At 41.1% G+C, this 22,056-nt stretch overlaps 1 protein-coding gene across 1 annotated transcript; it reads right to left on the reverse strand.

The window, feature by feature from the left end:
* Positions 1-411: 411 nt before the first annotated feature.
* Positions 412-20,946, reverse strand: LOC128021543 (chromodomain-helicase-DNA-binding protein 1). The gene is made up of 37 exons (XM_052608821.1): positions 20,684-20,946; positions 19,159-19,284; positions 18,323-18,515; positions 17,973-18,077; positions 17,810-17,862; positions 17,579-17,719; positions 15,961-16,226; positions 15,561-15,786; positions 15,381-15,481; positions 15,122-15,300; positions 14,912-15,036; positions 14,576-14,792; positions 14,408-14,497; positions 14,100-14,290; positions 13,650-13,838; positions 13,275-13,434; positions 12,854-13,006; positions 12,701-12,772; positions 12,333-12,482; positions 11,151-11,299; positions 10,921-11,017; positions 10,339-10,434; positions 10,049-10,225; positions 9,765-9,925; positions 9,494-9,535; positions 9,295-9,423; positions 8,664-8,807; positions 7,078-7,228; positions 6,842-6,964; positions 6,506-6,649; positions 5,174-5,437; positions 4,939-5,058; positions 3,923-4,101; positions 3,731-3,830; positions 3,563-3,614; positions 2,951-3,179; positions 412-1,900 (listed from the first exon to the last, which is right to left on the reverse strand). Exons 2-37 carry the CDS (start codon positions 19,209-19,211, stop codon positions 1,591-1,593), a joined length of 5,331 nt encoding a protein of 1,776 aa, XP_052464781.1. The 5' UTR covers positions 19,212-19,284; positions 20,684-20,946; the 3' UTR covers positions 412-1,590.
* Between the last annotated feature and the right edge of the window lie 1,110 nt (positions 20,947-22,056).

A 22,056-nucleotide genomic window follows, 5' to 3' on the forward strand; every position in this document is an offset into this window, starting at 1 on the left:
ATTTCTCTAACCACACTAGTCAGCTTGTGCAAGAGGACAGAAGAAATGCATTTGTGCTCGAGTCTGAGAGTAAGAGTTCCTCGTCCTTTAGAGCAGAACATCATGCAGATGGCAAAACAGTGCTTTTTCTCTGGATTGTCCAGTTGTAGTTTACATGCATCAAACGGCATGCTCATTACTTTTAATGGTTAATGAGGCAATGCATTGCTGACACAAGTGACAGACTCAAGTTTCCTGGCATCATAATAAAGCAACACCATTAGTGGCAGTTTGTCAAGTTTACCCAAAAAGAAGCCAATTTTGAAAAGTTTGTATTCATTGGTACAGACAAACAGCAACCCACCTCAGCACGAAAAGCTTCTGAATCATTGAAAGCACACTAAATTACATTAAAGCCAGATTACAGGTGAAAACAGTGATTTGAGTTTAATGACTTTATAAACAATTATATAAAACAATTACTTTAAAAATCCATGCATTTTCAGTGTAAATTTGGATTTGAAATATAGAGCGAGATCTATATACATCAGTATGTCCTGTAACAGCATTCTGACTGACTCCGGCCAGTCATCAGAAAAACACTCGGGCTGCATAGAAAATATTACATTATTGCCAACATTTATAGAAAACAAGAGGAAAGATTATCATGGAAATGTTCTAAGGAGAGCTCATAAGTGCCTCTAGCTACGATCGAGCCTTTCATGTCCTTTTTTTGTTACACAGCTTGTATTTTTTGACATGATGCTTTTATAAAGTGAGGCCAATTCACTTACAAATAGAGAGAATCCAAAAAAAAAAGAGATCAACAAACCAAACGATCCTACAGAACGAATACACCTGGAATAATTACCCCATATCATGATTCAAAACTACTGAGATTAAGAAACGTCAAAAAAAAAAAAAAACAAGGAAAAGAGAAAATAGCCTGAGTTGATGGGGAAATAGTTAAAAAAATACCAGCCTGAGAAAAGCCCATTTGATTTACTTTATACAATAATTTACAGTAGTACAATGTGAAAAAGTGACATTATCTGATGCGCACTAAAAAATAGTCCAGATTATTTTACAGCCAAGACAGATTTAAATAATTCAAGCATGATGGAAAGAAAAATTACAGATAAAAATGGGCAAAATGGTCACAAAACACTGTAAACGAGGTACTTAGGAAGGTGAACCCCAGTCCTTCAGAACAGAGACCCCTCAAGCGGATCGAGACCACACACGTTTGTACCATCCTTTCACTCATCACTTCTTAAATAAGCTGCGTCGGCTGTGTGTCCGGATCCAGTGTCGCACGGACAGTGAAACATGGATTCATTCTTTTTTTGTTTTTAAGTAAAAAAAAAATACACTAAACAGAAAACCAAAAGGAAAGTAGTCAATTTATAAAAATAATAATTAAAAAAAATTACTCTGCAGCAGCTACGAAAGAATGCAGCGAACTCTTAAATACAAAAATATGTGATCTGTGTTTCCTGTAAGGTGAGTAGGAAAGGGTGGCACTCGCGGAGCCCCAGTGCAGCGGCCAGCAGTCCCCTAAGGCATCTCCTGTGTGTGGTGTGTCTATGGCTAATCAGAGAGTGGACAGTGTTATGTCTTGCGGCCGCTCCAGACCTGTTCGGGTGTGCTTCTGTGGTCAGACGAGTACTCGAAGGGCGAGCGGTGTCCGAGGGGCGAGCGAGAGTCGTATGGGGAGCGCTGGTCTCGGGGCGAGCGTGGCCAGTCTGAGTGGTAGCGGTAGTCCCGGGATGATTTGTGATGTGTGTAGTCGGAGGCAGAGCGGTGCTCCGAGTGGAAACGGTGTTCGGAGTGCGTCCTGTCCTTGGAGTTGCTCTCTGATCGGTGCTCTCTGCCGGAGCGGTGCTCGTCCAGCCTCCGGTGCTTGCTGTCGCTGTAGTATCTGCAGAATCAGCCAATCAGACACGTTACAGAAGCAAAAGGTGACCATACACTCAAGAATTACCTTTAACTCACAAAACAAACAACTTGAAATTCAAAATGAAGGCTTAGAACGCTACAAATTCTCTTTTAGTGCTCAAGAAATTCAACTGTAATGGTAGCCAATGATTTCCAAAGTATGGAAAAAAAATACTATGGAAGTCGGTGGCTAAACATTCTCCAAATTATCTTCTTTCATGTTCAACAGAGGAAAGAAATTGAAGTTTGAGGCATGTGGAAGGCGAGTTAATGAGGACAGAATTCACTTTTTTGGGTGTGAACTATCCCTTTAAGGAAAGACCAATAATAAAAAATATTAAACTTATAATTATCAGAAAAAACATGTTATTAGCATGTTATTACATGTTATTAATTTTGAAGTATTGCATCAGAATCCAGTGATGCAAACACTGACTTTCACAGAAAAATGCCTAAATCTGCAAAAGTGTTGAGGCTCGCTGGAGATGGTTTTTGACGCAAATGCATTTTGTGAATAAATTCCTCTTAGCACATCAAAAAGTCATGTGACTGTGGGCTATGGGACGGTAAATCCTGACTAATGTTTTGGGGATATTTCAATTTTGGGCACAAGTTAAATTCGCAACTTTGGATGGAAACCCGGCTACTGTCCAATGCCAATTTTATTTGCAAATTTAATTTTAAGCATTGATTGGCCAATGATATTTTGTGTCTCTAAATGGTCCTCAACATCATTTATATACATGCTTCAAATGTATGCTCATAATGCAGCAAACTTTTTGCAATCTAACTTTGTCCACATGCACCTTCATTTTAGGTACATTGTGAGTAAAAAAAAAATCATAAATCAAAGCAAAGATTTAACTAAAATGAGGGAACAAATTCATTAGTAGCAACGATATCTGTTTATTCCTGCATGTCATGTGCTTCATACAAATCACCCATTCACAAACTGAAACCATCTGCATTTTTAGCAGTGACTAGCCACTGCTAACGTTAAGCACATTTGTAGAGTAAAGGTGTGTGTGCTGACCTGCTGTCCTGTCGCTCTCCTCTCTCTCTGTACTGCTCTCTCTCTCGGTGGTCTTTGCCGTTGCTGAAGGAGGAGTAGGGTCTCTTCCTGGGGTCGGAGCTCTTTCGGTACGGGTCTCCAGCGTGCCGATCTTTACTGTGCTCATGATAGCGAGATGAGTGATGTCTGTCAGAGCTGTAGCTGTCTCTGCTGCTGTCGTCCTGCTGCGACTCCTTGATCCGCTCAACATCTGCACAAACAACAGCATTCAGTGTTACACAGATGAGCAGAAGTGTGGCATGATGCATACACCATTAAAGCTGCGGCAGCAACAGATCCAAGAGAAACAAACATAGGAAAGAGGTTTGGTTCATCCATCGGTTGTTGACTAGACAGAAGCAGATCTGAAGGAGAGCTGTCTGTATTAAAAAAGCAGTTTAAGAAGATTACATGAATGATTACAGCATAAGTCACCAGAGAGATGCTGTTACATCAGATCATCAAGATCACTCACAATAAAACAAGGTTAGAAAATAGGATGATTTTTATAACTTATGAGACTAAGATCAGATGTGCAATATGCATGGATGTTTATCACCCATTAAAAGGACACAAAACAGAGAGCAGACATACCTGCATGTTTAAAGCTTGGTGTATTTACAGAGCTAGTGTTCTGCTCCACCGCCTGAAATGAAACAAACATCACACACTTTATCATATTTCAAAGATAAAGACATAAATAATATTACTACAGCAATGGACACTAAAAAACACCTAACATAACAGGTAATGTGTCCATACCTGAGCATTTTCTTGTCTTTTCTTGATGGCGTGTTTATACAGTTTATGCAGCTTCCTTGCATCAAATTCGGTGAATTTGGAAACAAATATCCACAGATTTCTGGAATGTGGAAATAAACCAGGTATTGATAAACACAGTATTAACCTTCATTTATATCTTGAGGTTCTAGGTTTGTGATAAGACGGCCGTACTTCCTCCACTGTTTGATCAGCTCGGGGTTGGTGTATTCCCTCAGACACTCGGTGATGTGATCTCCTATCTTGATCAGGCATTGGCGTGTGTGCTCCAGCTGCTCGCGCTCGGACAGACCCTTCTCCGGACGATCCAGCTGCTTGAGTGCTGCCTTCACCGGACGCATGCGCTCCTTACACTGACAAACACACAACACAGACGCAATCAGCTCACACCTGTGCCAATTACACAATGAGTAGGGATGGAACGATTAACTGCGAGCCGGATGAAAATGTATTCAAATACGAGACGATTAAAATCGGTTGAGATGCTAATCAATCGCGACTCATTTAGGAGTAAGAGACTATATGAATATCTGTCTGAGAGGAACTTACTGTCTTTAGAAGAGCTTAGATGGTATTTCTTCTCTTCATCTTGCCTCTGTCTAATGCATTTTAAATTGTTCGCTGTTTCCGTTTCATGCAGATATATTTTTTTATATAGTTTCACAAAACTGAAGTCAAATTACTCTGTTTTTGCTTCAAATTTCTAAATTAAACGGTCTGATTTAGATTAAAATCTGCTCATGTTGCATGTATGCAGCATCGGTGTTTGGATCATGATTAAAATCCAGTGCCTCTGATTTTAAATGGAAAGAGCAGACAAAGCCTAATTTAGTTTATATGAAGAGATTTATTTTGTGTAACTTATTTGATTTGGGGCTTGTTTTAACATTTCAATTTAGTTTTGTTATGTTCATTTACATTATATTTAAATTTAGTCATTAAGCAGACACTTTTATCCAAAGCGACTTACAAATGAGGACAACAGAAGCAATCAAAACCAACAAAAGAGCAATGATATTAGAGCTGCAACTAAGTTATCTGCATACTTTTCTGAGGAAAGGTTTGGATTAGAAGCAAATACGACAAAATGCTTCAGAATCCAACCCTTTAGTTTCCAGTGATATTCAGCAAAGAGGAATTTGACAGGGTTATCATCTCACTGTCCGTTCAGGGAGACGCCACAGACTCACCACGCTGAAGGTCTTCTGGTCCAGTTCTTCAGACTCGTCAGACAGGGGAAGAGCATCTCCTCCGGTGGGCGTGTGCACCGGGGTATCCGCTTTCTTCACCTCTGCTTTCACCTCTACAGCCTGAGAACACAGTCACAGCCTTCTGAATAACAACTCATGCAAATGTTGTATATCTGGATACGAAGATAAAGACGACACTAAGATGTAAGAGCTGTGTGATTATGATCATTGTGACCTTCTCTGCAGGAGTCTCTTCTTCAGGATCTGACTTCATCTCCTTCTCCTTTGGTTCCCTCTCTTTGCTGTCCCGACCCTCCTCTTTCTTCTCCTTCTTAATCTCTTTTTTGACCACTTTCTCCATGATGTCCTTCTCATCGGGCTCTTTATCCTCAGGCTCGTCCTCATCAGACTCTTCATCCTCCTCGTCCTCCTCCTCCTCCTTTACCGGCCGCTCTGACACACGTGCTCTCCTGTTGGGAAGCTTAACTGGAGGAATTTCCTGGAAAAACACAAAAATCACTTTAGCACAGGTGACTTACTCTTTCACCATAGATGTCAAATTGTAAACGACAACACGTGTATTTTTTTAAATATAACCGAGGAGGAATGGAGCTGGAGAAAAGGCAAGAAGCATCATTTGAGATCTAAGCATCATTTACAATGTCCTACCACTGTATCTTGTGAAATTGGGTTCTCAGCATGAGAACTAGCATGAAGAACAAATACAGACGGACTGCACTTACAGAATGATAAAGAAACCAAATCTAAGTGGTAAAGGAGCACACAAAGAAGGATGTTAAAGGCCTTGCATCGGAGGCTTTATGCCACTGTACAATACATGAGAACCACAGAACTAAGGCATGGTTTTCACTTGACAGCCGAACAAAAAGATTTCAATAACCTTCGGATAGAAAGGTTTGAACAGTGTCAAGTTTGATGACAACACAATGAACGCTCGAGGACAGCGGTTCAATCTTTTCACTCAAAGGCATTCACTCTGACCCATTGTCCAAATTCCAACACAATATTTCAATAGAAAAACCTATTAAATTCAGTAGTTTCAGATTCAAGAACTGAATTTATTTCTTCAAGGTTCAGTAATGCATTTTTATAACTTTTCTACTTCATGGGATAAGGTTTTCAAAAGTATTTCACTCACAAATTGTAGATTCATTGAGTTTTTTTTTAAAGATCTGACTAATGTCCATGGTCCAGAAATCTCATTTTTCTAAATTGTTAATATATCTAGGTCTTTCAAAACTGTGAGAAACCTGATTCCTAAATAAAAATGACACAGTTGTCGAAGGAGTGAATCAAGCAACATTGTCCATTTTTATCTTAATAGCTGAAATAACTTATAAACTGGTTTTAGCTTTAAAAAAAAATCTTGTTTTGACACATAATAAATCTTAAGCCATCTGACGGCCCACTTGTGAACGAAGCCTCCGAGGTTGAGAATCACTGCTCGAGGAGTTTGACAATAATAGGCTTTTCAAAAAGTTGTTAGCATAAAGATAACAGCCTCTCCCCTCTCATGGTACACCTGCACTATTACAGCAACACAAACCTGTTCCTCTTCCTCTTTCTCATCCTCTTCTTCAGAGCTCTTATCTGACGGCGGCGCAGAGGACAGACTGTTCGTCACCTCATCCATCTTGGGCTTCACCGCTTTACTCTTCTTGCCCCGTGGTCGTCTCTTGCGTGAATTTGCCTGATTGTGAGCCGAAGGAACATCAGTGATTGTATTGTATGATCAATATGGTGTGTGATCACAGAACAGCAACTGAAAATGTATGAGCGGTTCACAAGACAACGTTATAGTTATAAGTTACACCGTTTGTTGCTTGCGTGTGCTTTTAGTGAACCGAGTGTTGTTGTGCAGTGTGTAATCTGCGTGACTCACTGTGCCGGCCTGCTTCTGTGCTTCCTTCTTGGCCAGGTCTTTGCTCAGTAATTTGATGAGGTAGTCGGCTCGTGTCTGCAACTGTTTGGCCTGTGGCTTCTTGTCAGGATCATCAGGAAGGAGCTGCAACCAGTTTTGTAACGATTTATAGTTTAAATGCCATACATAATCAGAAGAACAGAGGAGTGTGATGGCATATTAATCAAACACCACTGTTTCTCCAAGTGTTTCTGCACCTTGTGTGTGAGGTTGAGGTCTGGGTCCATCTTTATCATCTCCCAGCTGCCATAACCGTACTCATAAATCCCAATAAGCAGGCTGGAGTCGTCCTCTTTACCCCACTCAATGTCAAAATGAGCTGCCTTTGAGTGGCATGGGATTATATACCTATAAATATAAAAATATGTAATGAATAAAAAGCTTGAATTAAGTCATTTCTCTGGCCTCACAAAGTATAAAATCTGACCCTGTACCACAAAACCAGTCTTAAGTGATAATTTTCTGAAAACATGAGATTTATACGTCATCTGAAATCTGATAAATAATCTTTCCATCGATGTATGGTTTGTTAAGATAGGACAACATTTGGCTCGGGTACAACTACTTGAAAGTCTAAGGGAGCGAAAAAAATCTAAATACTGAGAAAATCACTTTTAAAAGTTGTCCAAATGAATTCTTACGCAGTCTTTATGCAAGTGGTACACATTAAAAAACTATTTTAGGACAATGTAACGTTGCGATAAAAACTGGGATGAGGAAGAGGTGGCAAGAGTCAACATGTGTGATGGCCCACAGGCGTATAATTTCGAACAAGCCAGACGTGAGAGCGCAAATGAGGAATTGCCAAGAACTGAAGGCCGTCAAAGCTAATTAAATGCATGGTCCGAGGAGAAAGAGTGGAGAGTTGGTGAAGTGTCCTGGTGAGTTGCTAACATTTAGCATCGCAGCAATGAGCACTGGAGCTAGTCTACGAGCAGCAGTGCACAATAATGACACGCATTTTATTTTTACTGTCATTAAATAGCACCGAGTGAAAAATCTACGTTTTCTTTATATCTAGTGGCGGTGATCATGACGTTAGTTCAGATAAGTACCGTTAACCTTTGTCATAATGTCCTAGAACTGGTAAACTTTGTCTTTGTCATCTAGAAATAGAAGGCATCATGCTAGCTTTATGGACGTTTCTAAGCGTTTCTCTCTTCCTCCGGTGAAAATGTTGTTGCAAACGTATAAATCGCTGTGTTTGGCAGGTGCTTGTGTGGGTGGTGCTGTCCCATGGAAACTGCATTGGAAAGCTTGTGCTGTAGGGAAGGGAGTGTGTTTGGGTCGCAGTTGGTCGATATCTATCTATCTATATATTTAGTCTATCTATCTATATCTATGTTTTTATCTATAATCTGAGCTATCTGAATACTCTCGTCTACTACTCATCTCTCTCTAGTCACTCTCAATTTTCTCAAGGCAGGCTTTGGTAAATTCTCTCCACAACGTGATGTAATGCAATGCATTGTGGGGGAAAGGAGAATCCTTACCTTCTTTTTCGTATTATATTTCGTTTTGTGATACCCAGCAACATAAAATACAATGAATAACGGTTTAAATGTTTATAACCAACAAGCAAATTGCACAAATTTGTTGAAAAATTAACCCTGCAACACGGCCTTTAAGACTGCTTTGTCTCTAATGACAAAATGCAGGTTAAAAACGTAATGCTGCTGCAGCAAAGTCAAGCAAAAGACATCCGAGACAAACACTAACAAAAGCAAAACTGTTGAAATCAGACTAGGGTTGCATGGATTGCTCTGAACTCATGTGAATGTACCTCTTCCTCTCCTCGGGGTCAGCGGGGATGGCCTTGTGTAATGGTGCCAGCTCCTCCTCATGAGAGATCACCAGCTTAGCATTGACCTGGACCCCTGAGATCCTGAAGGTGGGTCCTTTCACCTTCCCTCGCCTGCCTCCTGATGTGATCCAGCACAGAACACAATAAATCAATTAAAATCTAAATAAATGTATGCATTTATCAGACGCTTTTATCCATATCGACTTACATTGCATTCAGGCTAACAATTTTCTCCTCTCATGTGTTTCCTGGGATCAAGTCAGGCCTCAAAATGTATTTCGTAAAAAGGGGGATTTCCAATCCCAAACGCTTCATATTAGGACAAATTTCTTCACTTTGATCGGAGTGCAAAAGTTTTACTATTGTCTAGCTCACACAGTTTAATGACGTCCAAAATGTTACAACTGCACCCATGCAATTAAATGTGCTTTTCATGTAGGTCATGTACATTACAGGTGGTAAAGGATGACATGAATTGACGATTATTGTGGAATGAGTAAAATGCACAAAACACACAATAATCCAGTCGCAAATGCATGCCCTGCAGGCCCTGGTTTACCCAGACTCCTCAGTAATGGGTCAGTGTGGTCTTGTGCAGCTCTTGCCTGAGGTTCGTTCGGGTCCACAGGGGTTCTCTCTTAGCGTCTTCAAACAGCCGTTATGTACGGTCTCAGCCAGCCGCCGCAGATCATGCTCTGATTTATCCACCAGCTCAGCGTCGCGAGCGATAGCGTCTAGTCTGTAATACACAGACACTCAACATCAACCAGAGGCCAAGGGCAGCCGGTACCAAATATAAAGATACCTACCGTTCTAAAGGGCCACCAAACTTCTTATAACTTTTGATAAACCTGTGTGGAAAAATAAACAAGTTTTATATTAAACAGAATCCATAAAAAAAAATTCACATTGAAGTATCTTGAATTATTGGATTAACACATTAGAATATATCTTTATATCTATATGGTGTGAAGGGAAATCAGTGAATACATTTCACAGTGAATTCTCACCAGATTATCGAATAATTAAATATATAACACCTTTATCACTGATTTTCACTCCATGTTGAATGTGCATTACCTTCGTATCTCCGCATCAGTGAAACCCTTGATGTTCTCTCTTGGAATAGTTCGAGGTCTTCCTCGTTTCTTGGGCCTCTTCCTGTCGGAGCCAGAATCGCTGTCTGAAACAGAGTATCGTCTGTTCCTGCTGCGTCTGCCCTCGTTTCCATTAAAGTTGGACTGTCATCACAAATTAAAAAAGGACATGAAAACAGTACAAAGTACCAGGGAGAACATTATATTGTATAAAATGAATATAGCTCATGATGAAACCCAAGCGTTTGACATTAGTGAGTGGCTGACCTGTTTAGCACACTTCCTCATGCGGGGCAGTAAATAGATCTCTTCTAGCTCTTTCTGTCGCTCCTCTTCCTCGAGTCTCCTCCGCTGCTCCGCTGGGATAATGTCATCCCAGTTCTTATCGTCCCTCTCGGTGTCCATGTCAATCTCCTCCTCCTCCATCATGGAGAAATTAGCCACCTGCAGGACGGAGCAAGCATTGTGTAAATCATGTGACTGACCTCCTCTAGGCTCTTGAGAAGCTCCAGCACACAGGTGGCAGGGGATCACTGATGTAAGGTTTAACTGAATACCTTAAACTGAGAGAGGAGCTCTTCTCCTACAGTCGATGGTCCAGGGTCGTTCTCTCTGGTCTCTGCTCTCTTCAGGATTTCATCAATGTCCATCTCCTACCAAACCAACCAACAAGTCAATCAGAAGTTGCTTCATTCATTTAAATATCACACAATACTGTTGTTTTTGCTTTAAGTCAGGTTTATGTTAAGTAATAAGAACAAAGAAACTATAGGACAAAAAAAAAATTAAATGAACCTACATGAACAACTTCAAGCACTAGAATTAAGATCTAATATACTGATACACACTCGTTTTTTTTTAAACTGTTACACTTTCTTCTAAAACATAATTGACTGTATCAACAGGGACACTCGCAAAGAGGACATTGACACACAAGTGTGTGTTTCACCATTTAAGGCAAACAAGGAGCCAGTTGAGAGCTCAGTTCATTACACACGCGCTGTGTGAGAAGTGGCTTTAAGTGCACACTCAAACCGTCTCCCAGACAGTCTCTGATTATTGCACTCAAATGGTTTAAATTCACTTGCTTTTAAACACATTCAAATGACAAGCTGAGCCCAGTGTTAAATCCCACAGACCTGAGGTTCCTGTTCCTCTCCTTCGGGCTCTTTGAAAAGTTCTTCAGCACCAAACTTCAGGATGGCCGACAGTTCCTCCTTGTTGAATGGAGTAGAACTGCAGACGAATCAAACAATAACAGTTATTGCATATATCAAAATTTTACACACATACCAGAATTTCCAAAAAAAAAAAAAAATTATATATGTTTATAAAACCCTGTATTTGTGAGTTATATTGTCAGCTGTACCTGGAGGGAGCAGCACCCGTGTCAAGGACCGTCTTCCCAGTGGTGTCCATCCTCTGAATCACGAGGTGGTCCAACACCATTTTCTTTTTGGCTCTCTCGATAATCTCCTCCTCAACCGAGCTCTTTGTCACCAGACGGTATATATTCACCTGAATGACAAGATTACAGAAACATCAAAAGAAGGGGCCTAGACTAAATTCCAAAGAATAAATGTATAGATTAATCTGAGCAAATGAAGTCGTTATGTCGGGAATATGTTGGGAAGTCGTGGCCTAATGGTTAGAGGGTTGGACTCCCAATCGAAGGGTTGTGGGTTCTAGTCTCGGGCCGGATGGAATTGTGGGTGGGGGGTAGTGCATGAACAGTTCTCTCTCCACCTTCAATACCACGACTTAGGTGCCCTTGAGCAAGGCATCGAACCCCCAACTGCTCCCCGGGCGCCGCAGCATAAATGGCTGCCACTGCTCCGGGTGTGTGCTCACAGTGTGTGTGTGTGTGTTCACTGCTCTGTGTGTGTGCATTTTCGGATGGGTTAAATGCAGAGCACAAATTCTGAGTATGGGTCACCGTACTTGGCTGAATGTCACTTCACTTCTAAAGTTATGTCCTGAACACTGTTGACGTTTATGAGCATTATTCATTTATATTCACCTTTAAGCTTTTGAAAACTTGCCATATACAACACAGTCTCCAGGCGTTCCAGAAACCGTTTTTTTACAATTTTTTTTTTTTACAAATGAATAGCTGTCTGACCAACTGAGGTTTCAACACGGAGATAAAGGTTAAGATTGTGATTTTTCAGTAGAATTGTTATGAATTCGTAGCACTACTATTATTATACACCCAGAAGCGGTCAGACGTGACGTTAGAGCAGATTACAATGAAACATTACAAATGTAACAATTTTAACAAAATAAGAGAATTCACTGCAATATGAAAAACATTTAAAAACTGATATTGCTGCTGTCCAAGACCACATTTGAGTCGTGTTGAATGAACACTTACCTACAGCGATTACAGCACAGCCTCTCTCATACCCCCTTTCCATTTCATGTGCAATCTTAATCAATATTAATGCAATGAAGCCAGCATACATAACATAACTCCAATATATCAGCTAAATATTTGTAGAAAGTTTTGTTTTCACTGCATGTAATGTGTGTAGTTAATGTGGAGGCGGACCTGTTTCTTCTGCCCAATCCTGTGCGCTCTGGCCTGGGCCTGCAGGTCATTCTGAGGGTTCCAGTCCGAGTCAAAAATGACCACAGTATCTGCAGAGGCCAGGTTAATGCCCAGACCTCCTGCTCGCGTCGACAACAGGAAGCAGAAATCCTGCAAGACACAACGGCAAACCTCCACTTGTCTATTTTCTCTCCAAATCTACAAACTTTCCTCAAATTACACTTTACATTTGGAGAACATACATTTAATTAGTTTCCATTCTTTGAGAGATTGTGAACCAAAAGCCTACTTTATTATTTTACAATGATAATGCAATCGACACCAGAATGAGTATTTTAACCCTTCGTAATCAGTCACTTCACACACACCTCAGAGCCCTCTGCGTTGAAATGATCTAAAGCCTGCTTCCTCATCTCGCCCTTGATGGACCCGTCCAGTCTCTGTGAACACAAACACCTCTGTAAGTCACACCTGAGACACAAACAGTGCGTTTATCTCCAGTGAGAGAGTCCGGTCCTCACCTGGAATAAGAACTGCCTGTACTTCAGGTACTCAGCCAGGATGTCCAGCATCCGAACCATCTGGGAGAAGATGAGCACACGGTGCCCTCGCTCCTTCAGCCGAACCAGCAGTTTATCCAGAAGAATCAGCTTCCCGCTGCTGCGAATAAGGTGCTGCAGACAATATATCAGTTCAATCCATATGTAGTCAATGCTGAGCCACTGGTTTGGGTTAGCTGTGGTTATATAAAGCACAAGACTGTCCTCCAGCGAGCGCTTTTGAAAAGATCACCTTTAACTATGAAGCCCCTTAAGCAGAAGTTCAGCTTTTTGCATCACAACGTTCAATATTCGGTCACATAGGTATCTTCTGCTTACTAAGGGAATTCTAGTTTAGTGTCTTCTGTAATTAAGTGCTTTCTATCTGGAGATGAGAGCCCACCTGCAGTCCTTCTTGTCTGTTGTAGAACTCCTCCTCTGGTGATTTTATGAGGTAGCAGTGGTTACAGCATTTCTTCAGCTCCATCATGATGTTCAGGAAGCTTGACCGGCTTCCTTTAGGGCCTTTTCTCAGGGCTTTATAGTTTCTCGTCAATATCCACCTAAACAAAAACAGAAACATTATCTATGGAGATTTATTTGTAAAATTAGACTTATACAGCTGGATTTTTCTTCAGGAAAAATAATTTGTTAGAGTATAGAATGACAAGACTAATCAGTAATCACATGACTAAAGCACAAAGAGATCCATTTAGATTTGATGCTGATGCAGTCTCTCTCTACTGTACTCATCACTTTACTCTAAATGCAGTCTTACTTGTAGTATTGTTTCTGAACCGCGCTCATCTCCACCCTGAGGATCTGCTCCACCTTGGCAGGCAGAGATTTCTCCACGTCCTTCTTCACTCGGCGCAGCAGGAAGGGCTCCAGCTCCTTGTGGAGACTGGTGTAGCCAGAGTCTCTGCCTTTGCCATGTTCCTCTTCAAACAGCTCCCACGAGTGAAATCTACCAACATGCCATCTTATATCAACCCTTCATTCAGTCTCATCACTGTTTTACACCAATACAAGAATGTGGTTAGCTCTTCTCTAAAAACTACTTGGCCTTGACGGTTTAAATAAACCACAAAGCTTCACGAGAGCTACCGAAATACCACATGAAAAGATCACTTGCATATAGCAGCACTGCACTGAAAAACTCTGTGGCTATACATTGAAGTGAAGAAAAGAAAAGCAAAAGTGGACTGATTCGACTAGAGACACCTACTTCATAGGCATAATAAAATGCAGCAGAGACCAGAGCTCTTTGAGTGAGTTCTGGAGGGGTGTTCCTGTGATCAGGAGCCTGTGGTTGGACTTGAACTCAATCATAGTCTTGTAGAGGAGCGAGTCGTCGTTCTTCAGCCGATGGGCCTCGTCTACACCAATGAACGCCCAGCTCACATTTCCTAAAAATGACTGCAAGAGAAAACATAATGCACTGTCTGCTCTGCTAGAACACACATTCCTTTCTCTTTTACACAGACATTAATATGTATCGTTTGCCTTTAACTCCGCTTGCGACTCAAGCTGTACCTTATCTTTCAGCAGGATTTCATATGTAGTGAGCAGAACGTTGAACTTCAGTCGTTTGGTCTGTGGATGCATCCATTCATGTGTCCGGATCTGAACAACAAACAGACTGGCGTTACACTTCTTGTGTGCAAGACATCTAGGAAATGCAGATTTTTTTTTAAGTCGTACCATGTTTCTGCTGTTGATGTCTCCCAGGTACACCACAAAATTGATCTGAGGAGCCCAGAGCTGGATCTCCCTCTGCCAGGACGTGAGGGTAGACAGAGGCACCACCAGAAGGAACGGCCCGTAAAGCTGGTGCTCATTGAACAAGTAATTGAGGAAGCTGATAGTCTGGATGGTTTTGCCCAGACCCATCTCATCAGCCAGGATGCAACTGTTCCCTCTGGGAAAGCAGAAGAGTATGAGTGATGAAGAAACTGATTAAATCACTCACGACTGTGGCAATCTATCCATCAATGAGACCAGCGTGATGTCTATTAGGAAGAAACCAAGCGGACATACTTGCACCAAGAATGGGCCATCCAGTTGAGACCCTCCAGCTGATAGTCCCGCAGCTCCAATCCATCTGCACCAATGTAGTGAGGCTGCTTCTTCATGGGTACAAACCGTGGCCTCTGTTTTAAAACCTACAGGAAACCAAACATGTGACTGGTTGTACAGTGATTGGGGTTTGAGTCACTTGCTCAGATGACGGGCGTTGACTCCAGTTACCTTGCAGTCTCTGGAGGGAATGGTTTTGCACTGATTCCGACTCATGTAGTCATCAATGCACTTTTGAAACTTTCTGGCAATGAGAGCACCGTCTTCCCAGCTGCACTCGGAGTATGACAGCCCCTGCCATTTACACAGGTAATCTGGGTAACCTGCGGCAGACTTCTGATTCGAATGTCCTGCAAGATTAAGACATCAGTCAATAAACGCTCCCAACAACTGACCAAAACAAAGACAATAGGAAGCAGCGTCCTCTCACCGATGATCCTCTCCACGAGCTGATATTGTGAATGCAAGTCATCCATGAGCTCCTGCTGACAGTTTAAGTATTCAACATCCTCAGGCGAGGCAGATTTGAGCCTACGGCGACAGCGTAAAATCAAATCAGCATCTAAGACACATTAACTATAGGAAATTAAGCTTCTATAATGATTCATACCATTTCTTTTTCTCCTGCTCTTTTTTCTTGAAGTTGTCCAGTTTCTTCATGCCCCTCGCGTTCTGTTGTTTGAGCGTCTCCTCTGACTCCCAGGTGTTGTGAATGTGGGACCAGTTCTTCCATTTCATCAAGTATTGTACCTCTCCTGGCTGTCTGTTGGGGTCAAAGTTGGCGTTTGGGTCCCCATCTGCCTCTACTGCATACACTGTGGTCACAGCCCCCGTTGCTGAACAAGAGCAAGACAACACTTTAACATATAATAGGTCTTCTAAACCGTTCTCCCAAGCTGACGGTGTTGTCACATTAAGCAGACCTGCCCAATAAGGTATTCACGTCACACAGACGGAACAGTCGACAAACAGTTGCCACATATAAAAACGTTTCGTTTTTTTGTTCTCACCTCCTTTCCGGCCTATCCTTATTTCCATAACTCTCTCCAGTGTCTCAAACTCGTCCTCCTCTGGCGGTGGGACGTCCTCTCCGCACACCTCCACCAGGTCATCTGAATCAGTCTTCAGTTCCTCATCTTCTTTGTAGCTCACATTGACCGTGGCCTGCCGCCGAGGTCCCGCTAAAGCTTTTTTATAATCGTCCTCGTCATCTGAAGAGGTGCGGGAGGGCTTCTTCTTAGGAGCTTTGATATTTCTCCCATTCCTGGCATTGGCCCTGAGAGATGAGCAGAGATTCATTCAGTGACGGAAGACTAAATAAAATAGTCACAAGCACCAATCATTAGTGTCGAGGCACATGTGAAAAAAACAAGACCAAAACGACCACGTTTGGAAGCATTGATGCAGTGGGAGCGGAGGATACATGTGTTTAGATGGCAGCTTGTTTGGATGCAGTGGCACAGCTTTGAGGATTTTCTTTCAGTAAAGTTCCCTCTTGGGTAGACAAAGATTTAGTGTGCGTCTATAAATAATTCCACTGCCCAAGTATACTATGCTTAGTCAAAATGTGTGCAGAAAATTTGCAGATAAAAAACAAAAAATAGTACAGAAGACACGAAATTTAAGTTGGAAAAGAGAGTTTAGTGGATATTAAAATCAATTACTCATTATAGGCCAACAGCAAAGACTTAATTGAGTTATACCTTTAATAAAAATTGACAAATCAAAATTATTTTGAAAACTCAAGAATCTCACACACACACAAACACTATAATTTGCTGTTATACTCCATATACAAGCCAGAAACAAAGCCTTTTTTTGCACATCTAAAGGGTTAATGGTCCCACCTAGTGATCAACTGTAAAAATAAAAAACATTTACCTCTTCCCAAAAGGGAAAACCACAAACAATCAAGAATGCATGATTATATGGTGTCATGGCTTTGCAATCAAAAAAAGTTATAATGGAAGTCAATGGGGCAAAAACAGCCACCAACAACAAATTAGGGAGAAAAAATGTAAATCTAATGCTGCACAAAAACTAACAATGCATCAAAGCCAATCTTGTTACTAATCTTTGACATGCCCAAGACTGTGATAAAAAGGTAAAAAAATATCCAGTCCACAATCACTTTTTATATTGAAAATACGTAATTTTGTGTGTGTGTTTTTTCCCCAAATCAGTGACATCATTTATGAACTTGGTAATTAAAAAGTTAAAATCTTGGAATTAAAAAAAAAAAATTGGTAGTTTTGAACAGGACTGAGGTTGATTAATAGATTTATGCAAAAAAAAAAATGAAAAAAATATTTATCTGATACATTTTTACAGCAGTTTAATTTAGTGGATGTTTTCATCCACGAACATCCCGAAAATATGGGTCAAAATAAGATTTGTCACCAAAAATCATTCCATTAGCTCAAACACAGAGAAAGTTGTGGCCAAAATAAGACTCAACTTTACCCCCTAGTGGACGAAAACGTCCCCAACAACGCACAAGGGTTGAGAGGAAAGGTGAATTTATATTTCATGTTGACTTAGAAAAAACACTAAACAATGGAGAACTTCTGTGAAAAAAATCTTGCATAAAATAGCAGTAGTAAACCCAGATTGATATGAAAACCATACTTGTTTGAAGGTTTTCTGCTCTTGACTTTGTGACTGGGTTCATAGTCTGACACGGACTCGTCGCTGTTCTCCTGCTCCTCTGCTGACGAGTCAGACGAGCCACTTCCTGAACCAGAGCCCGAGTCAGAGTCAGAACCAGACCTACACACAGAACAAAGTCAATGTTAACCAGAAGCAGAGCGAGGGTGTAATCTCACAGGATGTTTCGACTCCAAACAGATGCACACTCACCCTTTACTCCTGCTCTTCGACTCATCATCCGACTCATCACTACTGGAAGAGTCCTGCAGGAGCACAACAAATACTTATGACCAGAGGCACTCGCAAATCTATGATCATTTATCTGGAGTTAATTTTCACTAAGTGACTGTGCTACAGTCAGAGCATGCAGTACCTCGTCTGAACCGGTGTTTGAGGAGCTCTGCTGCTGCTGAAGCTGTTGTTTCCTGAGCATGGCTGTCCTTTGCACTGTCAGGATACTGGGATTGGACTTCCAAAACTACAACAAGGAGTTATACCAACAGGGACATTTTCAAACACTTACAAACAAAGGTTCTGTTCCAAAACCCTGTGAAGTGCCTACTTAGTGTTACCCATGAATTAGACTCTGGTGACTGCCACAGATTCAAAAGAACATCTTATCAGTTTGTGGCTTTGTTGTTCTTCATCATCATCATCATCATCATCATCATCATCATGCCCCATGCATCTGACACTTTTACACAGAAGCTCTATGAAACTTACCGCTGCTCCATCGATTTTGTTTTCTTGATCGTTCTTTTCCTTGGATTTCTCCGAGTCCGAGTCTGATTGGCTTCCGGAATCCGAGTTGCTTCCTGAGCCACTGCTCCCTGATTGGCTACTGCTAGAACTGCTGCTGCTTGAACTCGAGCCGGAGCCAGAGCCCGATCCTGACCCAGACTCATCATCTGAATTACTGAGACACACACAAACATTTCTATGAGTCAGTTCCTCTAGAACCTCATTTGCACATTTGAATGCTGGTTTTAAACTCTCTATCTCTTTCCAGTCGTAGTACATGTTTAGCACTATAATGACCTGGAATAGCCAAAACATTGATCGCAGGTTAAAAAAAAAAAGAAACTGAAAACATGGATGTCTGACAAATAGAAGCCTGGAGAAACAGCCTGAGTGGAAGAATGTATGAGTTGCATTGTGTTACTGGCAACTAAAAGTTACCATTAGTCTGGCATGCAAATCAACTCCTCTCATCCCAAAAAGTAGATGTACTTGGACAGTATGTGCGAACAAACAGCTTGAGCAAGTATGAAGTTAGAACGCTCTGATGTAAGAAGCCTGTTGTCAAACACTCAACACCAGATGCAAGCGGCACATCAAAAGTAAATGGATATGATTATGATCTATGAAACAGTCTTCACTGGACGTCTTTTCTGAAGCTGGACAGTATTAATAAACATTCAGCTTTACAGCATGGAAAATAAAGCGAAGATATTCTACCTAAAATCTTTTGTCTCACAGAAGAAAAGAAAATGAAAATAAAACTATTTCTGATTTGCTAACCTTTTTTTTTTCATCAAAATGATAAGTATTCTGATTACCTGGACTCCCCACTGCTGTTGCTGACACTTTCATCCTCACTGCGTCCATCCATCGCAAACAAATATTAAAGTTAAGTCCCTGATGAGATCCTTGCAGTCTGTGTGCGCCACTTCAGAGCGGCTCACCTAAAGACATGTCAAATTATAAGAACAGAAGCTCAGAGAAACTGAATGTTTAAATCAAAGTGACTTATCTTATGTTTGACAGTAAACATATAATTTCCAAGAGACCACAGTATAAAGAAGAAACAGATGAACACAAGCAAAACTGCTGAACCAATTTAATATCTGGTTTTCAGAAATGCTACACTAAAACTATTTAAATAGAAACTTCTCTGCGTTTTCTTAGCTATAGAAACCACAGTTGCAGGAATACAAGTGTGCATTTTAGACATTAATTTCTTTGCATATATACTTTATATTATTCGTTTATTCTTCAATATTGTAGTCCTATTATTGCTGGAGTAAACTTCTTAGAGAGGATTACTTTGCTACTTCCCCTCTTCAAAACACTACACCAATGAAAGATAAAGTCACAACTTACTTAAAATCACGTTGTCTCCACGTAAATTCGTTTAGAACTATTTTATGTAAAGCTAAATATTTAGCCCTGTTTAATAGATGATGGAGATCAGTGTGATGTTGACCGCAGAGGCCTCTATCGTTTAGGCCTAAAAAGCCACGGACTTTCCTGAGCTGCGTGGCCAACTAAAGCAGCGCTATGCTCGGGCACAGGCGCGCAAAACTGTCGGGTCACCATTATATCAAGGAGTGTTTACAAATTCCTGTTGTCATTAAGTTTATCGGGTCTTGAAATTATGTTTTACACCATGAAACCACATTTTGAGACTATGTTTTGATCGTTCGCCCCACTAGCAGTGCTGGATTGGCGCTACATTTAAAATCTTTCATCGGTCTCTTTCTGTTGTAGCAGAACAGGCTAACCTAGCCTAGCATGCTACAGCTAAGAGAAGCGCGTGTTAGCTGTTTGGCTACCGGTCGCTAACACACTCACGCTATTGGAGTAAACGAAGACATAATCTACTATAGAATAATACTTTAGTGATAACTTAACCATAATTTGAAAGAATATTCCGAATGTATTATATTATTTGCTTGTTTTGCTAGTTATCTCGCATGCTAGGCTAAATGAGCAGCTTCAATTTTAGTTAGATTTTTATGGGACATTCTCATTTGAATTTAGCTGGCTAGTCTTAAACACTTAAAACAAACAGTAATAATGATGAACCCGTGTGTTTGGTCTTATTATCGGAGGTTCCGACTGTATTTTGGGTGTTTTAGTGTAATATTGTCTGCTCATCGCGCTGTTGTTGATCCCCGCACTGCGCTTCTGTTGATCCGCCGCTCAGTTTGTTTTCATTAGCCCTTAAAGCTGCCAAACACAGCATCGCGAACCTTATACAGACATATACTAGTGAATACCCAGCCAGGGTTGGTTTCTTAGCAAGGTCCATCTCGTTGTACACATGAGTGCAGTCGTATTGAAGGTGTTTTTATATGTTACCTGTCTGCCCGTGCGCTCTCGGGCTCTTCTGACGATAGTCGCTGTTGCTCAAGAACTCCACAAGAACAGTCTTACACTTTAATCTGAGAAATGGGTTACTGAGTTTCCCTCTCCACGGTAAAGAGTGCCTTGGGTTTAAACACTAAGCAGTTTTCCGTATTCCATGAGCCGGGAAAACAGATGGGATAGCAGGCATACTTCAGCTGTAAATCCTACAGCAGCCGGTCTCCGCCATGACGCTCTCGAGCACACAGAGAGAGAAACCCCGGGCCGTGACGTCATCCACTAAACAGCACAATCAATATTTTGATTCTGAGTGACCCATCAGTAGTGAACTGTTTTTCTCAACAAATGTATTATTTAAAGTAAACAGCGCTTTCAAGCAATAAGTCCAACTAACAAACAAAGCAGAAAGATGTGTTCTGCACTTAATTTATTCACTAGATGTTCACTGTAATCTGTCTGTATTTATTTGTTTGTGTTAGTTTGTTTATTTAGTAATGGTACCCAGCCATATGACCGACCTTCAACGTAGAAAAACGGTTGAAATAATGTCAGTTCTTGTCAAGTCAAGTCACCTTTATTTATATAGCGCTTTAAACAAAATACATTGCGTCACAACAACTGAACAACATTCATTATGAAAACAATGTGTCAATAATGCAAAATGACAGTTAAAGGCAGTTCATCATTGAATTCAGTTATGTCATCTCTGTTCAGTTTAAATAGTGTCTGTGCATTTATTTGCAATCAAGTCAATGATATCGCTGTAGATGAAGTGTCCCAAACTAAGCAAGCCAGAGGCGACGGCGGCAAGGAACCGAACCTCCATTGGTGACAGAATGGAGAAAAAAACCTTGGGAGAAACCAGGCTCAGTTGGGGGGCCAGTTCTCCTCTGACCAGACGAAACCAGTAGTTCAGTTCCAGGCTGCAGCAAAGTCAGATTGTGCAGAAGAATCATCTGTTTCCTGTGGTCTTGTCCTGGTGGTCGTCTAAGACAAGGTCTTTACAGGGGATCTGTATCTGGGGCTCTAGTTGTCCTGGTCTCCACTGTCTTTCAGGGATGTAGAGGTCCTTTCTAGGTGCTGATCCACCATCTGGTCTGGATACGTACTGGATCCGGGCGACTGCAGTGACCCTCTGATCTGGACACAGACTGGATCTGGTGGCTACAGTGACCTCCAATTAGAGAGAAACAGACAAATATTAGCGTAGATGCCATTCTTCTAATGATGTAGCAAGTACATCAGGTGTTATGGGAAGTGTTCCCAGTTCCGGTTTACCTAATTAATGCAGCCTAAAAATCCTTTAAGGGATTTGGATATTAAAAGCATATCAGTATGTTATGTGTAAGCCAGGTTAAAGAGATGGG

The sequence above is a fragment of the Carassius gibelio genome, chromosome A10, assembly GCF_023724105.1.
Source record: "Carassius gibelio isolate Cgi1373 ecotype wild population from Czech Republic chromosome A10, carGib1.2-hapl.c, whole genome shotgun sequence".
Classification (NCBI taxonomy): domain Eukaryota; kingdom Metazoa; phylum Chordata; class Actinopteri; order Cypriniformes; family Cyprinidae; genus Carassius; species Carassius gibelio.

Coding starts and splice junctions, on each gene's coding strand:
- LOC128021543 (XM_052608821.1), bottom strand. CDS start 19,211: ATGGATGGACGCAGTGAGGATGAAAGTGTCAGCAACAGCAGTGGGGAG. Junction 15,787..15,960: donor AAGGATAGGCCGGAAAGGAG/GTGAGAACAAAA, acceptor GCTCTTGTTCAG/CAACGGGGGCTGTGACCACA. Junction 9,926..10,048: donor TGAGGAAGTGTGCTAAACAG/GTCAGCCACTCA, acceptor TTGTGATGACAG/TCCAACTTTAATGGAAACGA.